This window comes from Oncorhynchus mykiss, chromosome 29, assembly GCF_057628025.1.
Source record: "Oncorhynchus mykiss isolate SJ-2025 chromosome 29, ASM5762802v1, whole genome shotgun sequence".
In the NCBI taxonomy this organism is placed as follows: Eukaryota; Metazoa; Chordata; class Actinopteri; order Salmoniformes; family Salmonidae; genus Oncorhynchus; species Oncorhynchus mykiss.
This window is the reverse complement of record NC_143050.1, coordinates 28,318,984-28,332,678: the sequence shown is the minus strand read 5'-3', so window position 1 is coordinate 28,332,678 and position 13,695 is coordinate 28,318,984. Positions and strand designations below refer to the sequence as shown.

General features: G+C 44.1%; 3 protein-coding genes across 6 annotated transcripts in view; 1 reads left to right on the top strand and 2 right to left on the bottom strand.

Moving 5' to 3' along the window:
* Nucleotides 1-4,511, bottom strand: part of LOC110509773 (taperin) — a 28,721-nt gene extending 24,210 nt beyond the window's left edge. Inside the window, exon 1 of the mRNA XM_021590869.3 lies at nt 1,674-4,511. Coding sequence (XP_021446544.3) covers nt 1,674-3,866 — 2,193 coding nt within the window. The 5' untranslated portion in view covers nt 3,867-4,511. The remainder of the gene's footprint in view (nt 1-1,673) is intronic.
* Nucleotides 4,512-5,405: 894 nt separating this feature from the next.
* On the bottom strand, nt 5,406-9,363 carry LOC110509775 (transmembrane protein 203). 3 transcript variants are annotated; one of them, XR_002471482.3, is made up of 3 exons: nt 9,219-9,363; nt 6,369-7,169; nt 5,406-5,965 (listed from the first exon to the last, which is right to left on the bottom strand). XR_002471482.3 is itself a non-coding variant. In XM_021590873.3 (2 exons), exon 2 carries the CDS (start codon nt 6,853-6,855, stop codon nt 6,439-6,441), a length of 417 nt encoding a protein of 138 aa, XP_021446548.1. In that variant the 5' UTR covers nt 6,856-7,068; nt 9,219-9,352; the 3' UTR covers nt 5,406-6,438. The 3 variants fall into 3 exon arrangements, 1 of the variants encoding a protein (XP_021446548.1); XR_016493319.1 differs by having other exon boundaries at nt 6,369-7,068; nt 9,219-9,352; XM_021590873.3 differs by having other exon boundaries at nt 5,406-7,068; nt 9,219-9,352.
* On the top strand, nt 8,199-13,451 carry LOC110509774 (delta-aminolevulinic acid dehydratase). Of its 2 annotated transcripts, none has more exons than XM_021590871.3 (12): nt 8,199-8,489; nt 9,920-10,042; nt 10,201-10,251; nt 11,009-11,105; nt 11,221-11,356; nt 11,461-11,544; nt 11,674-11,762; nt 11,921-11,976; nt 12,083-12,170; nt 12,283-12,369; nt 12,579-12,708; nt 12,810-13,451. In XM_021590871.3, the coding sequence occupies exons 2-12, from the start codon at nt 9,927-9,929 to the stop codon at nt 12,866-12,868; spliced, it is 993 nt and encodes a 330-aa protein (XP_021446546.1). In that variant the 5' UTR covers nt 8,199-8,489; nt 9,920-9,926; the 3' UTR covers nt 12,869-13,451. The 2 variants fall into 2 exon arrangements, with proteins under 2 accessions (XP_021446546.1, XP_021446545.2); XM_021590870.3 differs by lacking the exon at nt 8,199-8,489 and adding an exon at nt 9,264-9,393.
* The last annotated feature ends 244 nt before the right edge of the window (nt 13,452-13,695 follow it).

Sequence of the window (13,695 nt, the reverse complement as noted above, 5' to 3'; positions counted from 1 at the left end):
CAACCAGCCACTCCTCCCCTTTCCATTGTCATGTCTTCCTGCCAGCTCCATCTCTATTCAATGACAGGGAAGTACCATGTAGTAGACCTTACGAGAAAATACAACAAAGGGTACTGAACACTAGTCTATAACCATGTTATTAGGGCGAGACACTTTGTAACACAATCCATTATAATTCCTAGAGAATCTAGGCCAGTTGAATTATAAACTCAATCTAGGCATGCGCCATACTTTAAGGACTTCCTAGATTTCTCCTTATGCAAATCAAACTGGTGCAGTGTAAAAGCTCCACTTGACCTTCATAAACAACTATCACTCCTTGAAGAGAAGATCAAACAAAACAGGAAAGGAGCAGAGGACAAGATTGATAATCCAACACAAAGAATACATGGTCACAGCTGGACTAGGTACACGTAAGGGCCTTATTTGAGTGAGTCAAAGATCTGAGAGCGCAGCAGAGATTTAACGCCAACATTCTGCGGAATCAACAACAAAATAGCAGAAGTACAACCTTTAGAACTGAACCAGCAACCATGGCCAATAAATAAGGGAGTGGAAGTTATTTTGAGAAATTTAAGAGCCTAGTAGGAGGCGATACACTCTGTTCAAGTTCTTCTCTCATCATATTGATGCATTTGAAAAAATATATCCGGCAAGCTCAGTACCTCTTAAAATTTGAATGGGAAAAAGAGCATACATTTATTATTTTTTTATACTGAAAAGGAAACCAAACTCAGCCAGGCTGGTTTCACATAGCCAAGGAATTCCACACAAATAACATAGGCCTACACTTGATGCTTTTGTAATTGCTTCCGGCCCTGCCCTAGCTTTAAAACCAGAGAAACCTTGGTCATGTGAAATGATGACCGGGAGGAGAAGCATGCATGCTCAAACAACAAAGGCGAGGGAATTCGGTGAACCCAAACTTAGTACGCCTAATGAATTCAAAAGGGTTCAGAGGACAAAAACACTGAATGCTTCCGAGGGGCCTGGCCTCATTACTGCCTGTGTTCTCTATCTGGCCAGGGACAAACAACGACACACACGCTCAACCTGGTTGGGTGTGACCGGAGCTGAGGTTGAAAGGAGTGAGGGCAGGAGACTGGTAATACCTAGAGACCAAAGGATTAGGATACGACAGAGACAGTGCTGCACTGCCAAGTACATAGGATAGATCTCAGGTAAATGCCAATAAACACTGATCTCCATCTTGGGGGGGACATTCAATTCATAAATTGAAATGTATAGGAGGGGTATGAAAGGAAATAGTATGGATTCCAACCCTGGTCACAAAAACACCAACATCTCCATGCTGCAAACCTTGTTGAAGGCTGGTGCTATGAACAGCGGCTTCTGCCTTGTTCTATCGTACTACTAAAGATGCAATAGATCCTGAAACTATCGCACATTTCAGCAACCCGTTTTAGCTACACACACACACTAAACAATCTACAAAGGCATGCCGTAATGAGATGGGCAGAAAAACAGCCCTAAATTCTATGCTTAGCCTAGTCCATTGATTTGCATACACACATATTGTGTTGAATTATACTAAATGACAAATCTTGAATGGAGAAATTAATTAATGAGTGTTACATTATTGGTGTAAAAAGAGCTCTGCTGATGTTCACTTGATGTATAATAGAAGTACTCAGTTGGGCATCATCTCTCACCTTTTTGCCAGTGGAGCCTGTCTTGGTCAGGCAGGAGCGTCCCAGGGACTGGTACCCACCGATGACCTCGATATCCTCCACGGCAGGGTAGCGCTTCTTCAGCAGGGAGCCCAACTGGGAGTAAGGGGCCTGTGGTGGCGTGGAGGGCGTCTGGGTCCCTCCGGAGGGCTCCTGGGGCTCTGGAGAGCCAGGCTGAGGCTCTGACTTACGTTTAGGCACCACAGTGAAGGTATTCCCCTTCCGCCTCTGCACCACTGGAGTGGGGCTGGGGGCAACGGGCTGCGAGGGGTCCACGTCTATGTCATCTATGTTGGTGACAGGTAGCTGGTCAGCAGGGGCTTCCTCTGGAGGTGGCGACTGGACAGAGGGGACTGGGAAGGGTGCTGGAGGGGAGGGGGTCGCAGTGATGGTGGGTGGGTCTGGTTTGGTTAGCCCGGCTGCCCTCACCTCATCCCGTTCTTCCGCTTTACTCTTGGAGATTGCTGGGTTGGGTGGAGGGGTGACAGGGGTTGGCACTCCTAGAGTGGGCATCTCTGCCACTCTCTGGGAGGGAGGAGACTTAATCGGGCTGGAGGGGGCCGTGCTGCCCGGGGAGGCGGCGGCTCTGTGGCGTTTGGGGAAGACTGTGAAGGAGTTGCGGGACTGGAGACGCAGGTTGGCAAGGGCACGGGCCTGGATGTCCCCGGCAGGCAGCAGGGAGAGGTCAGGGCGGGGTGAGGGGCAGATCTCGAATCCAGGCGAGGGGGGAGACATCGGGGGCGTGGTGGGACTGGCAGGGGACTCGACATGGCTGGTATCCGGAGAGAATGGCACCTTGGGTTTGGAGGGCACCTCTGTGCTCTCCCAGTCTCTCTCTCGGAAAGGCTTGGTCTGGGACCCCTCTGCCTCCTCTATGGGGTTGACCACCACACTGCGGCCCCCACTCACCTCAAAATGCTGGCGGTAGGAAGACACTGACTGAGCGGGTCCAGCAGAGCAAGTGGTGCTGTCAGGCTCACAGAGAGGGGGATGTGGCTTTGGTTTGGAAGACTGGGATCTGAGGAAGACTGAGGATGACAACTGTGCGTTACCTAGGGTGCGGACTGGTGAGCTAGGCTGGGCTTGTGACTTGTATTTTGGCACCAGATCTGGCTGTGGCTTGGGTCGTTGTCTTGGCCTGCTTGAACTGGTTTCCAAGTCCAGGAGGTTCTCTGTGCTGCGAGACTTGGGTTGCAATTTTCCATAGTTGCTGTCGAATTTCTGCAGCATGCGGCTCACCCTGCCATGACCCTCTCCTGTCTCGAATGCGGCCTCGTGACCCGGACGACCCAACGTGCTCAAATTCTCCTCGCTCCGGCTTAGTGCGGTGTCATAAATGACCACCTCTTTTGCCCGTATCTCGGTAACCCCACTGCCTCTCCGGTCCAAGAGGTCGTTGAGGGAGCTGTAACTGCTCCCATTCTGCTGCAGATAAGACTCGCTTTTTATTCCACTCGCCTCCGGAAAGTAATCCGGATCGGATTCTATGATAATGATATTCTCAGCGCGTATAGTCCGAATTCCAGGAACACTGCCATACAATTCCAGTATGTGCTGAACTGGACGAGTGGCGTTCTCCCTGTCCTGTTGTTTCTTTCGCTCCTTCTCCAGTTTGATGAAGGGGTTCTCCTGCAATGGGCCTAGACTGTCCTGCAGAACCAGGCTTTCCTGTCCCTCGCCATCGCTTACCGTTTTCTCCGAGTCATAAGGGTCGGTGGCAGTCCAGGGGTCTTTGTTTGTTTTCACCGGCGAGAGCTCTGGGGACGTGGGGGCGCTGCCACGCTTGCCTGCAAAATGCTGGCTCGCTGGAGTGATGGTGTAGTTCCGAACTGAATTAGCACTGGTTCCATTGTCTGTTTTTGAGGCGCTGCTGTTTCCCGTTACTTCGCCATTAACCCGCGATAAGATCGCGCTTGGGCAAGGCTCAGTTGCACCTGCTCCAGACGCGCCGCCCTTTGCTTTCCTCCGCTCGAGAATCTCTCGTTTCCAGGCCGGCATCCTCGGGCTCTCCTGCCCAGCCTCCTGGCGGAGCACACGGACTTCTCCTCCAACAGACATTTTGGGGAGAAATTGAATATCTCCGGGGTTTGGGAGATTGTGTTCCCCGAATGGGACGGAAAGCTGTATCCTCTGTCTGTCGCTGTACCTGCAGCGCCGATTATAGTATACACACATACATCCCCACGGTCTTTTTCAGTCTTTCTACGTTCTTCTCCCTCCCTCCGCGACTCCTGACCCGCCCTCTGCACCTGTAAACCTACGTCATTCTTCAGATCTGCGCCCAAAGAAGCAACCTCATTTGCTCATATCGATTTAGAATACACCCCCTTTTCACAGAACACCCACCAAAGGAAATCCCTCCTCTTTCTATTGTTGAGTAGGCAAAGAGGACCTGTCAGTCAAGGAAACTCAGCTCAGCCCCCTTTTACTGATTAACCCTTTCAGTGAATACATGTTATTTTAAGATCCCGTATCGACCACTAAATTGTTTTTTAAAATAATAACATTATGGATTTCATTTTTAATTGAATTCATGAACTAAACATGGAAAGTAAACCAACAAATTGTTTGAAAAGATGAAAGGCTATGTAAAGATAGTGATTGTGAGGCAGGGTGAGAAAATTGTCGCCTATCAGTCACTCGTTACTTACGTGTAGGCTTTGCTGTAGCATCCTATGGAAAGACCCATGTCATAGCATAGTTATTCATATCTATTCAGCAAGAGGTTGATGATACCACCTGACAAATAATCCTGAGATAAATGCATTACGAAATAAATGAGGCGGTATTACAGAGGTCTATTCTGAGTACAGCATGTACGAGATTACTATTGTTCCTCATCAAACATTCATCACTGCACTGCCACTACGAAACGTGAATCCCAAGGAGACATTAACATACGGACGGACACTGAAGAAAGTCGTGTGTTATATGGAGCAGTCTCAGTCAGTCGTAAATTCTGTTATAGAATGATTTGTAAAAATGCATCCTATATGCAATGGATTTTTTTTGTAATTTGTTTTTATCTGTGGTGTGCCTAGAGAAAGAGCGCAAAATAGTTAAATTCCATATTTTAAACTTGTTTTTGATATGCTGTGCTTAAAAAGAACAAAGCTCTGAGGTTTTCATCTGAGGAAAGTCCAAGACACACAAAAAAAAGTTATTGCTGTTGCCTCTAAAGAAAAATGTCTTAGATATAATATAATTAATTATGACAGGCTATGCCTGCTACTAATCTACAAGTTATTTAGGAAGAACATTAGATGGAATCCTGTTAGACTATAGTTGGTGAGTGGATCATGTTCGATTCACTGTCATCCACGTAACAGGAGAAAAAAAATGTAGATTAGTGCTTGATGAGCCCAAAATGGTCAAACAGCTAAATAAAATATTTTATTTTATTACGCTTATGACTTTTCCTTCCATGAACTCACGCCCATGTGAACTTTGCTTTAGTTTTATAACTTGAATGTCCTTCCCAATGTTGACTTGGGCATCGGAAATTGATGAGTCGGTCACCACTCCCATCTTCAATGTAAATAGCGACACACCGTGGTCACACTTCGTCATCACAAGGGATAACAGTGAACATACTGTACCAAATATCCAAGTCTACAAAGACAACGGTATTGTGTCTGTTCAGAATTGATCCAAAATTGACTGATTAATGTTTCATAGATTTTTGAGGAGCTGAAATAATATTGCATGATAAACTTTACCAGCTCAAATGTTTATTTACACATACAGTACCAATCAAAAATTGACACACCTAATCATTCAAGGGTTTATCTTTATTTTTACTATCTTCTACATTCTAGAATAATAGTGAAGACATCAAAGCTATGAAATTACACATTTGGAATCATGTAGTAACCAAAACAAGTGTTAAACAATTTATTTTTGAGATTCTTCAAAGTAGCCACACTTTGATGACAGCTTTGCACACTCTTGGAATGCATTTCAATTAACAGGTGTACCTTGTTAAAAGTTCATTCGTTTGAGGCAATCAGTTGTGTTGTGACAAGGTAGGGGTGTGGTATACAGAAGATAGCCCTATTTGGTAAAATACCAAGTTCATATAATGGCAAGAACAGCTCAAATAAGCAAAGAAAAACGACAGTCCATCATTACTTTAAGATATGAAGGTCAGTCAATCCGGAAAAGCTTCTTCAAGTGCAGTCGCAAAAATCATCAAGCACTCTCATGAAGACCGCCAAAGGAAAGGAAGACCCAGAGTTACATCTGCTGCAGAGGATAAGGTACTTTGATTGGTACTGTATAGAGAAACACAACAAGGGTAACAAAAACAAGAACATAATAAATGGGCTAAAACAAACAAAGCTGCAGACAGTCTTACCAAATTCAAAAGACCAATTACTTCAATTCTCAAATGTCCCTCTCCCGCATCACATCAGGAAATAAATTACAATGAAGGATAAAATGAGGCCATCAATACATGCTTGAGCAAGAGGTCCATAACAGATCAAACACAAAAAAAGGTATCCACAGGAAGCAATGTCCAGGAGAGCCATACTGACAAAGGACTGCTCATGGAAAACACATTCTGTCACACTGTCCTCAGACAAGGTTAGAAATGGAGGGGAAGCCTGTGACCCTCATCTCTCCAGCCATTAGTACAAAACTATTTCTCAATATTCAGTTAATTAAAACAGTCACCTAGTATGAATAAACCTGGATCTTCTACGGCTGATAAACGACTCCTGCCCTCATCACACCGCCCTTGGAATCAGTTGATACGGCAGGCGCGGATCATCAGTAGCTGCAGGAGGATGAAGAGCGGTGAGACGATAGGACCAAACCACAGGTCGCGTGCCTGTTCCTGCTCAACCAACTTCTGGCACAGCAGCACCTCACACACCAGCTTGAGGCCGAGCACCATCAGCACCCACAGCAGCCTCAGCACTGCTAGCCTTTTCTCATTCTCCTGGTACAGCCGGATGGATACAATAGCCGTGAAGTAGGTGCTGAGGCCATCAGCGGCAAACAGAGGGACGAAGACCAGCCACCAGCTCATGCCAGGGGTAAACAGGTCAGCCCGCAGCGCTACTAGCACACTGAAGACCAGCAGAGCCCCCAGGTGGAGGAAGAGCTCGAACGTGGCAAAGCCCAGCCATTGGACCAGCTCCTGCAGGGAGAACAGCATGGCCTTAGGGTGGAGGGAGTGGATTCAGGTGGACTGTTCAACCAGGGACTGAATGGGGTAGACTCACTGGTTCTACTCAGGAGATGTGACGTTTCCAGATTCAGGGTGGTAAAGTGTGAGGGAAGGGAGACATTGAGGTCTGGGCAGAAATCCACAGAAGGCAATAGGAAATGGCCCTTAACAAGGAACTGCTGCACAGACGATCAAGCACACCTACATCATTGAAGACAGTGGGGGCAGAGAGGACGAAATACTGTGAGCCAATGAAGAGCTTCACATGTGGAGGATGTCTTCATGGAATCAAGATGTTCTGCCTTTATTTAGAAACAGACATTTTATTCAGAGCATGACAACAGTTTACAATGTATTGAAATTGACCTAATGTTACATTGTAAACATCAACAAAGTGACAGTATTCACTTCACTTCCCTTTTACCAAGCTATATTGTAACAAGCGTGAAGTTGATTGGAACAACTACCAAAAGTTGCAAACATTGTTACAATCTCATTCTGTCTTCTAGACTAATGTTAGTCTAGTAGTATGTGTCCTTCACAAATAGCCTACAATATATCAAGGGTTGATGACAGTATCCCAATAATGGACTAAAGGAACCTATCGTTACTCCTTATAGTCCAAGGACCTTACATGTTCTGTTAGAATCTAATTGGTTCTGGCAACCAAAACAGCCAAATACTCCATCTAAACGTGAATCGATTCTCAATAAACACTCGGAAAAGATTTTCCAGGTAAGCCCAATTCCCCATTAAATAATTAGTGAAATCCCCTCAAAATGATCCGAAACAATGTTTCTAATACAAAATTAAATTAAAACAGACTACCCCTTGCTCATCAGGAAACTATTGTGTACGTTGTGATGGACATTACAATTGCTTCACAGGAGCCTGGCAAAATGATGTTTGTAGTGTAGTTAGCCACTGAATTCACTGCCAGCATGCAGTCAAAGCTATAACCACTTTAGAGCAAACTAGTGCTCTCAAATATTATCCTAATGTCAACATCAGATGGGAGTTGTATCAACAAATATATATTGCTGCCGTTATATTGTAAAAATTCATGAAAACAGGTTTTAATTTAACGCTGCAATATGTAACTTTTTGGACGAAACGACCAAATTCACATAGAAATGTGAGGGTAAACTAGTGAAATCAGTAATACTCTATTTGGGATCAACCAGTTAAATGTATTGATGTTGCTAGAGATTAATGTGACAGAAGAATAGAAACGAACTAGATTAACTGTCGTAATGAGCCTTTGTGCGCCCCAATCAGTCGGCAGCTCTGCCAGCCAATGAAACCAGTAGGTCAATAGGAGAATAATTTTCATCTGTTCTAATTATTAGCTAGATTTGGTCGAAGATGTGCTCCCTGCTGAAAACCATTCTCCAGCCTTGCGAAGCACATGTGCATCAAGTACGGAAAATGTGGGCTAGACATCTGGCAAAAACAACATATGGCAAAATACATGTGCATCTGGTGGACATACGGCCCAATGCTCACACAGCTGTTCGGAGCATGCTAGATAGCTAATTAGCGCAGGCGGTCGCCTACTGTCTTCCGTAAACAAGCGCTGTAACGTGGAGATACGGTCACGTGGGAACACTAACCCTATCAAGGTGTGTATTTTTTATTTATTTTACTAGGCAAGTCGGTTTATACAAATTCTTATTTACAATGACGGTGTACTGGGGAACAGTGGGTTAACTGCCTTGCTCAGGGGCAGAACGACATATTTTTACCTTGTCAGCTCGGGGATTCGACCTAGCAACCTATTGATTACTGGCCCAAACACTAACCTTTTTTTTCTTTTTCTTGCTGATATGAAAGATAAGTCCTTAAGCGTCCAAATCCGTACGGCAAGCAATGCATGTTAATGTTCAGACCGAGCGTTGGGGATCTTCACAAAACTCCCCCCTACAAGACGCCTTTGTCCAATTACTTATGTGTAATGTAATGAGACTGAGTCGTGATCAAAGACGACTGACTATATATACTATGGTGACGGTTGAAATCGTTCGCCAGCTAGCTAACTGCCTGGCTACATTCATGGTTTTAACTGACAACAATCGCTCACAAACGATTCCCGATAATGTTACAGTCTAGCTAGCTGGTAAAATGCTGTATTGTCAGATCATTAGGTTGACGTTAGCTGAGCTACAGTAACGTTACAGCAAAGTACGTGGTTACAGTGCTCGCACAATCAACAACTAGCTAGCTAAAGTTACCTCGTAGCCCTTACTATCTCATACTAGCTACAGATACGTTATCCATCTGTTCATGTGTCAAGTAATATGGGTTATTATGGGACATGACAAGGTTTAGCTTTTTTTCATATTTTTTTTTACCTCAATTCCGATTCAAGTGTCAGGTTAGCCTTTTCATAATGTTTTCATTCCGTCACTTAAATCTACCGTGTACTATCGCGGGAACTTGCACGTTTACGGAACAATTTGTGCAGTGAGGTGGCTGGTTAGTGTCTACGTCTAGTGCAAGTCAAGGAGGACGTACGTACTGTACAAGGCAAGAACACCGAAATCCATGTATTTATTTTAGTAGAGTTAACATTGTTGTATGTAAATTAATGCCGACAAGTTACGTTTTTTTTATGTTGCAAGGTTTACAAATCTGCGGAATATGACCAGGAGGAGTTGCAAGTGTGTTTTCTAGTCGTGTGGTGCATGGAGCGTATCATTGGCCCATTTGAGCACATGATTGTTGATAGTCAAAGTTAGCTTTCTGTCGTTCATTACATCTGTCGTTCGTCACATCCCGATATAAAACTGTTGTTTTACATCGGATTTTGCTTAGTTCTCATAAATGTAGACCTTGAATGTCAATGATCTTGAAATTATAGAATTAAAGGGATCTGCAATGGGCTTTCATAAATGTGAGCAATTATTCTGCCTCCAGCTGTGTGAAAGCAAGCATTATCACTGCTGTCACTCAGGATCATCCAATTGTTTAGTTTAAGTCAGGTTATAGCCTAAATCTCAGAAATGTGGGGGTGAATAAAGGTGACACTGTCAAACCTCTCTCTTTCTCTCAGCGCAAAGATGCAGCCGGTTGATTCTCTCCTCCACAGTGGCTATTTTCACGCAACACTCAGATGCTGGCAGAGCTGCTCCTCAGACTTGAGACCTGAGAATCTTATTTACCCCATCTTCGTCACGTAATGTCTCCTCTCCCACACAGACACTAGGATGTCGAATTGATGTTGTGATACAAATGCCAGATTCCCCTGTGTCAAAGTCAGTTATACTGTGGGCTATATCTGAGTGGCTATGTGTTTTTATGACATGGCAGCTTTCTTGTTCTTTTCTCCAACAGTGACAGTCCTGATGCTGTGGAGCCCATCGCTAGTCTACCAGGCCAGGCCAGGTAATGACTCCAGATAACCTGTTCATGTGGTTGATTATCTCATCTATGGTAATTGCTTATCTACATTAGGTACAGTAGTTGAATACCCATAATGTCCTGTTAACGTGTCATTTGTTGTAATCAAATTTTAAAACATAAATTACTTTGAAAGATCATTTTTATTCAAAGTCTTTATTTCAAAGTGATCTGAGAGTGGGAATGAGTGGGGGATGGGAACCATTGAGATCAAGGCTGTGACCTCCAGATAAGTACTGTGAGGCAGGGTGGATCCAGATAAGGAGAGAATCCGTTAGCTGTTTGTCCCACACAACCCTCCCTGCTCATGCACCATTTGGTTACAATAAAATAGGCCTTGCTATTAGGGGCGGCAGGGTAGCCTAGTGGTTAGAGCGTTAGAGCGTTGGACTTATAACTGGAAGGTTGCAAGTTCAAATCCCTGAGCTGACAAGGTACAAATCAGGCACTGTTCCTAGGCCGTCATTGAAAATAAGAATTTGTTCTTAACTGACTTGCCTAGTTAAATAAAGGTTAAACTATTATGTGTCAGTGTTGAAATGACTGTTAATAGTTCTCTCACTCAGTCTGATTTGGTTTGTTGACCAAAACAAATGTTATTTTAGGCTATAGAGATCAAATGCATCCCAGTGCATTGATAATGAAGTGCCACTTTGTAATTGCTTGCCTCAAAGTGGTATTGAATTAGCACTTTAGTTTGTCCATTCCCTGTGTCCCCCTCAATCTCTTTTTCTCCCAACAGATATGGAGTGAATAAACTGGAAGGCATGCTACGCCCCCTTGTGGAGAAAGGCTTGAAGTGTGTGCTGATTTTCGGCGTGCCTGCCAAAATCGCTAAGGTGCATAAAGTATATGCACTCGTAAAATGTGTATTTTTTTTTGCCACCACATCAACTCCGAAGGGCTTATGACTGCAACCTTGCACACTGTCATAACTTTGACCTTTCTTCTCAGGATGAGAGGGGTTCGGGTGCAGACACAGGTGATACTCCGGCAGTATTGGCTGTGAAGAAGATAAGCTCTCTGTTCCCTGACCTGCTGATGGCCTGTGACGTCTGCCTCTGTCCCTACACCTCACATGGACACTGTGGTCAGTCACTCTCTATCACATCTTTTCGCCTACAACAAATGCAAATCTAACTTCCTTTGATTAACACTACAGTGTTATAAGACTGCACTCTCATTCGCCCTCAGGAATCTTGCGGGAGGATGGCACTCTGGACAATGGTGCCAGTTGCCAGCGTCTGGCAGAAGTGGCATTGGCTTACGCACGTGCTGGTGAGTCTGGTCACTCCTCCCCCCTCTGTTATCTACTCACTTCTAAAAATAGGGTACTGGACCGATGTTGATACTGCTCAATGGGGCACCACACCCATGTCAATGGGATCTCTTGTTCGTCTCGTACAGGCTGTCACATCATTGCACCCTCTGATATGATGGATGGGCGAGTGGGAGCCATCAAACAATCACTGATGTCCAATGACATGGGCAACAAGGTAACAGATTGGTAGCACTAGTTTGTACATAACCTTATATTCATATGAACTCAATAAGGAAAGGAAAGCATTTGCCATAAGGAAACCCTTAGTAAAGAAGCCATTAAGGTTGAATCTCCTGGGGAAAAAAAGTTATGTTTTTCCTCCTTCCCCCCCAGGTTTCAGTACTAAGCTACAGTGCTAAATTTGCTTCCTGTTACTATGGTCCCTTCAGGTAACTAATGATTGTAAAACCAAGTATGGACAGAAAAGGCATTTACTTACCAGTTATTATTTGACAGGATGCTCTAAGGAAGCTCTGTTTTTTTTTGTGTGTGTAGAGATGCAGCACAGTCCACACCAGCATTTGGAGACAGGCGTTGTTATCAGCTGCCACCTGGTGCAAGGGGCCTGGCACTGCGAGCTGTGGTAAGAGTGTCTGAATTGCATGCATGTGTATGAAAGGTAGAGAGAGTGTGTTTTTGTCAGAGCTAGTCAATTTACCCAGGTGGTTGAGGTTTTGTTTATGTTTTTCTCTCAGGACAGAGACGTCAAGGAGGGGGCAGATATGCTGATGGTGAAGCCAGGACTGCCCTATCTGGACATAGTGAGGGAGGTCAAAGACAAGGTTAGTATGTTCTGACTCATTTCTCTCTGCATGGTTAGAGTTTCAGGCTTCAGGATCAGTATCGATAGTTTCAGCGAAATAACCAAACATTAAGTTCACATCCAAGGGTACACACACAAGTCTATCATTAGTTGTTATGAAGACTCCAAAACCCTTCTGCTTTTACCTGCTCCATATTTTTCTCACCACCCTCCTCTGCTCCCTTCCAGCACCCCAATCACCCACTGGCGGTGTATAACGTGTCAGGGGAGTTTGCCATGCTGTGGCATGGAGCTCAGGCTGGAGCCTTTGACCTGCGCACCGCTGTACTGGAGTCTATGACCGCCTTCCGCAGGGCAGGTGAGAGGGGAAGGAAGTCATTGGGTCTGGAGGAGCAGTGCTCTGTTCTCTATAGAGAAAGAATGAGTTCTACTGCTCTAGTTTTATATTCTTCCCTTTAGGTGCTGACATCATCATCACCTACTACGCACCTCAACTGCTCACCTGGCTGAAAGAGTAACAGACAGAAGGATGGACCTACGGATTGACATGCGATTAGCTCCTTTTTACCAAGCTGTTCAATGCTGAACTACACTGACAAATGGGGTCTACTGAAGCCAAACTGACATGTGAGAACAGGCAATCTATCTTCATACATTAATTTACAGTTTATTTTTCTATATAACATTGATATTTTATTCTGGGACTCTTTTTTTATCATGTGCAGCAACCACAAATTTTCACCAAAGATGGTATTCTTCTAGCTCGTAACCACAGCATATCAAATAAGGTTTGAAGGGTTAGCCTAATGTTAGCTTTTACAGTCCCGTTTTTTCATCTATCTGTTGATTGTCTTGGTGGGTTTATGGGTATTTTTTACTATTCTATAGTTTTCCAAATTGAGTAATTATGGACTTTTATTTTACTTCTATTTTATTCTGTGCCTTCTGTAATAGCCACTCTGGCTTCAGCACTGATATTTACTAGTGTTTGTAAGGTTGGGTTAAGAAACCTGTAAAGCTCTTATTGACCAGGGTAAATGGACCTATCCAATATCCACATTTTTTTGGATAACAACAATAAAGCTACAATCGAGTTTGAAATATGGTCCATAGACTTACTTTGGTTTTATTACGTATAACTTTGTTCAATTTTTTACCGTTAAATGTTTACTTGAAGGAAATAATACAATAATGAGGCTACAGTATATAGGAGTACCAGTACTGAGTCAATGTGCAGGGGGGTACTTTTGTAGTTGAGGTAATTGGAGTAATATGTACATGTAGGTAGGGGTAAAAGTGACTAGGCAATCAGGATAGATAAAGAGTATAAGTAGCGTATGTAAAA

Bases quoted from the DNA above. Each gene is read 5' to 3' on its own strand.
- LOC110509774 (XM_021590871.3), top strand. From the start codon at position 9,927: ATGCAGCCGGTTGATTCTCTCCTCCACAGTGGCTATTTTCACGCAACA. The intron at 10,043-10,200 runs GTAATGTCTCCT...TTTCTCCAACAG, and splicing joins ATTTACCCCATCTTCGTCAC to TGACAGTCCTGATGCTGTGG. The intron at 12,709-12,809 runs GTGAGAGGGGAA...TCTTCCCTTTAG, and splicing joins GACCGCCTTCCGCAGGGCAG to GTGCTGACATCATCATCACC.
- LOC110509775 (XM_021590873.3), bottom strand. From the start codon at position 6,855: ATGCTGTTCTCCCTGCAGGAGCTGGTCCAATGGCTGGGCTTTGCCACG.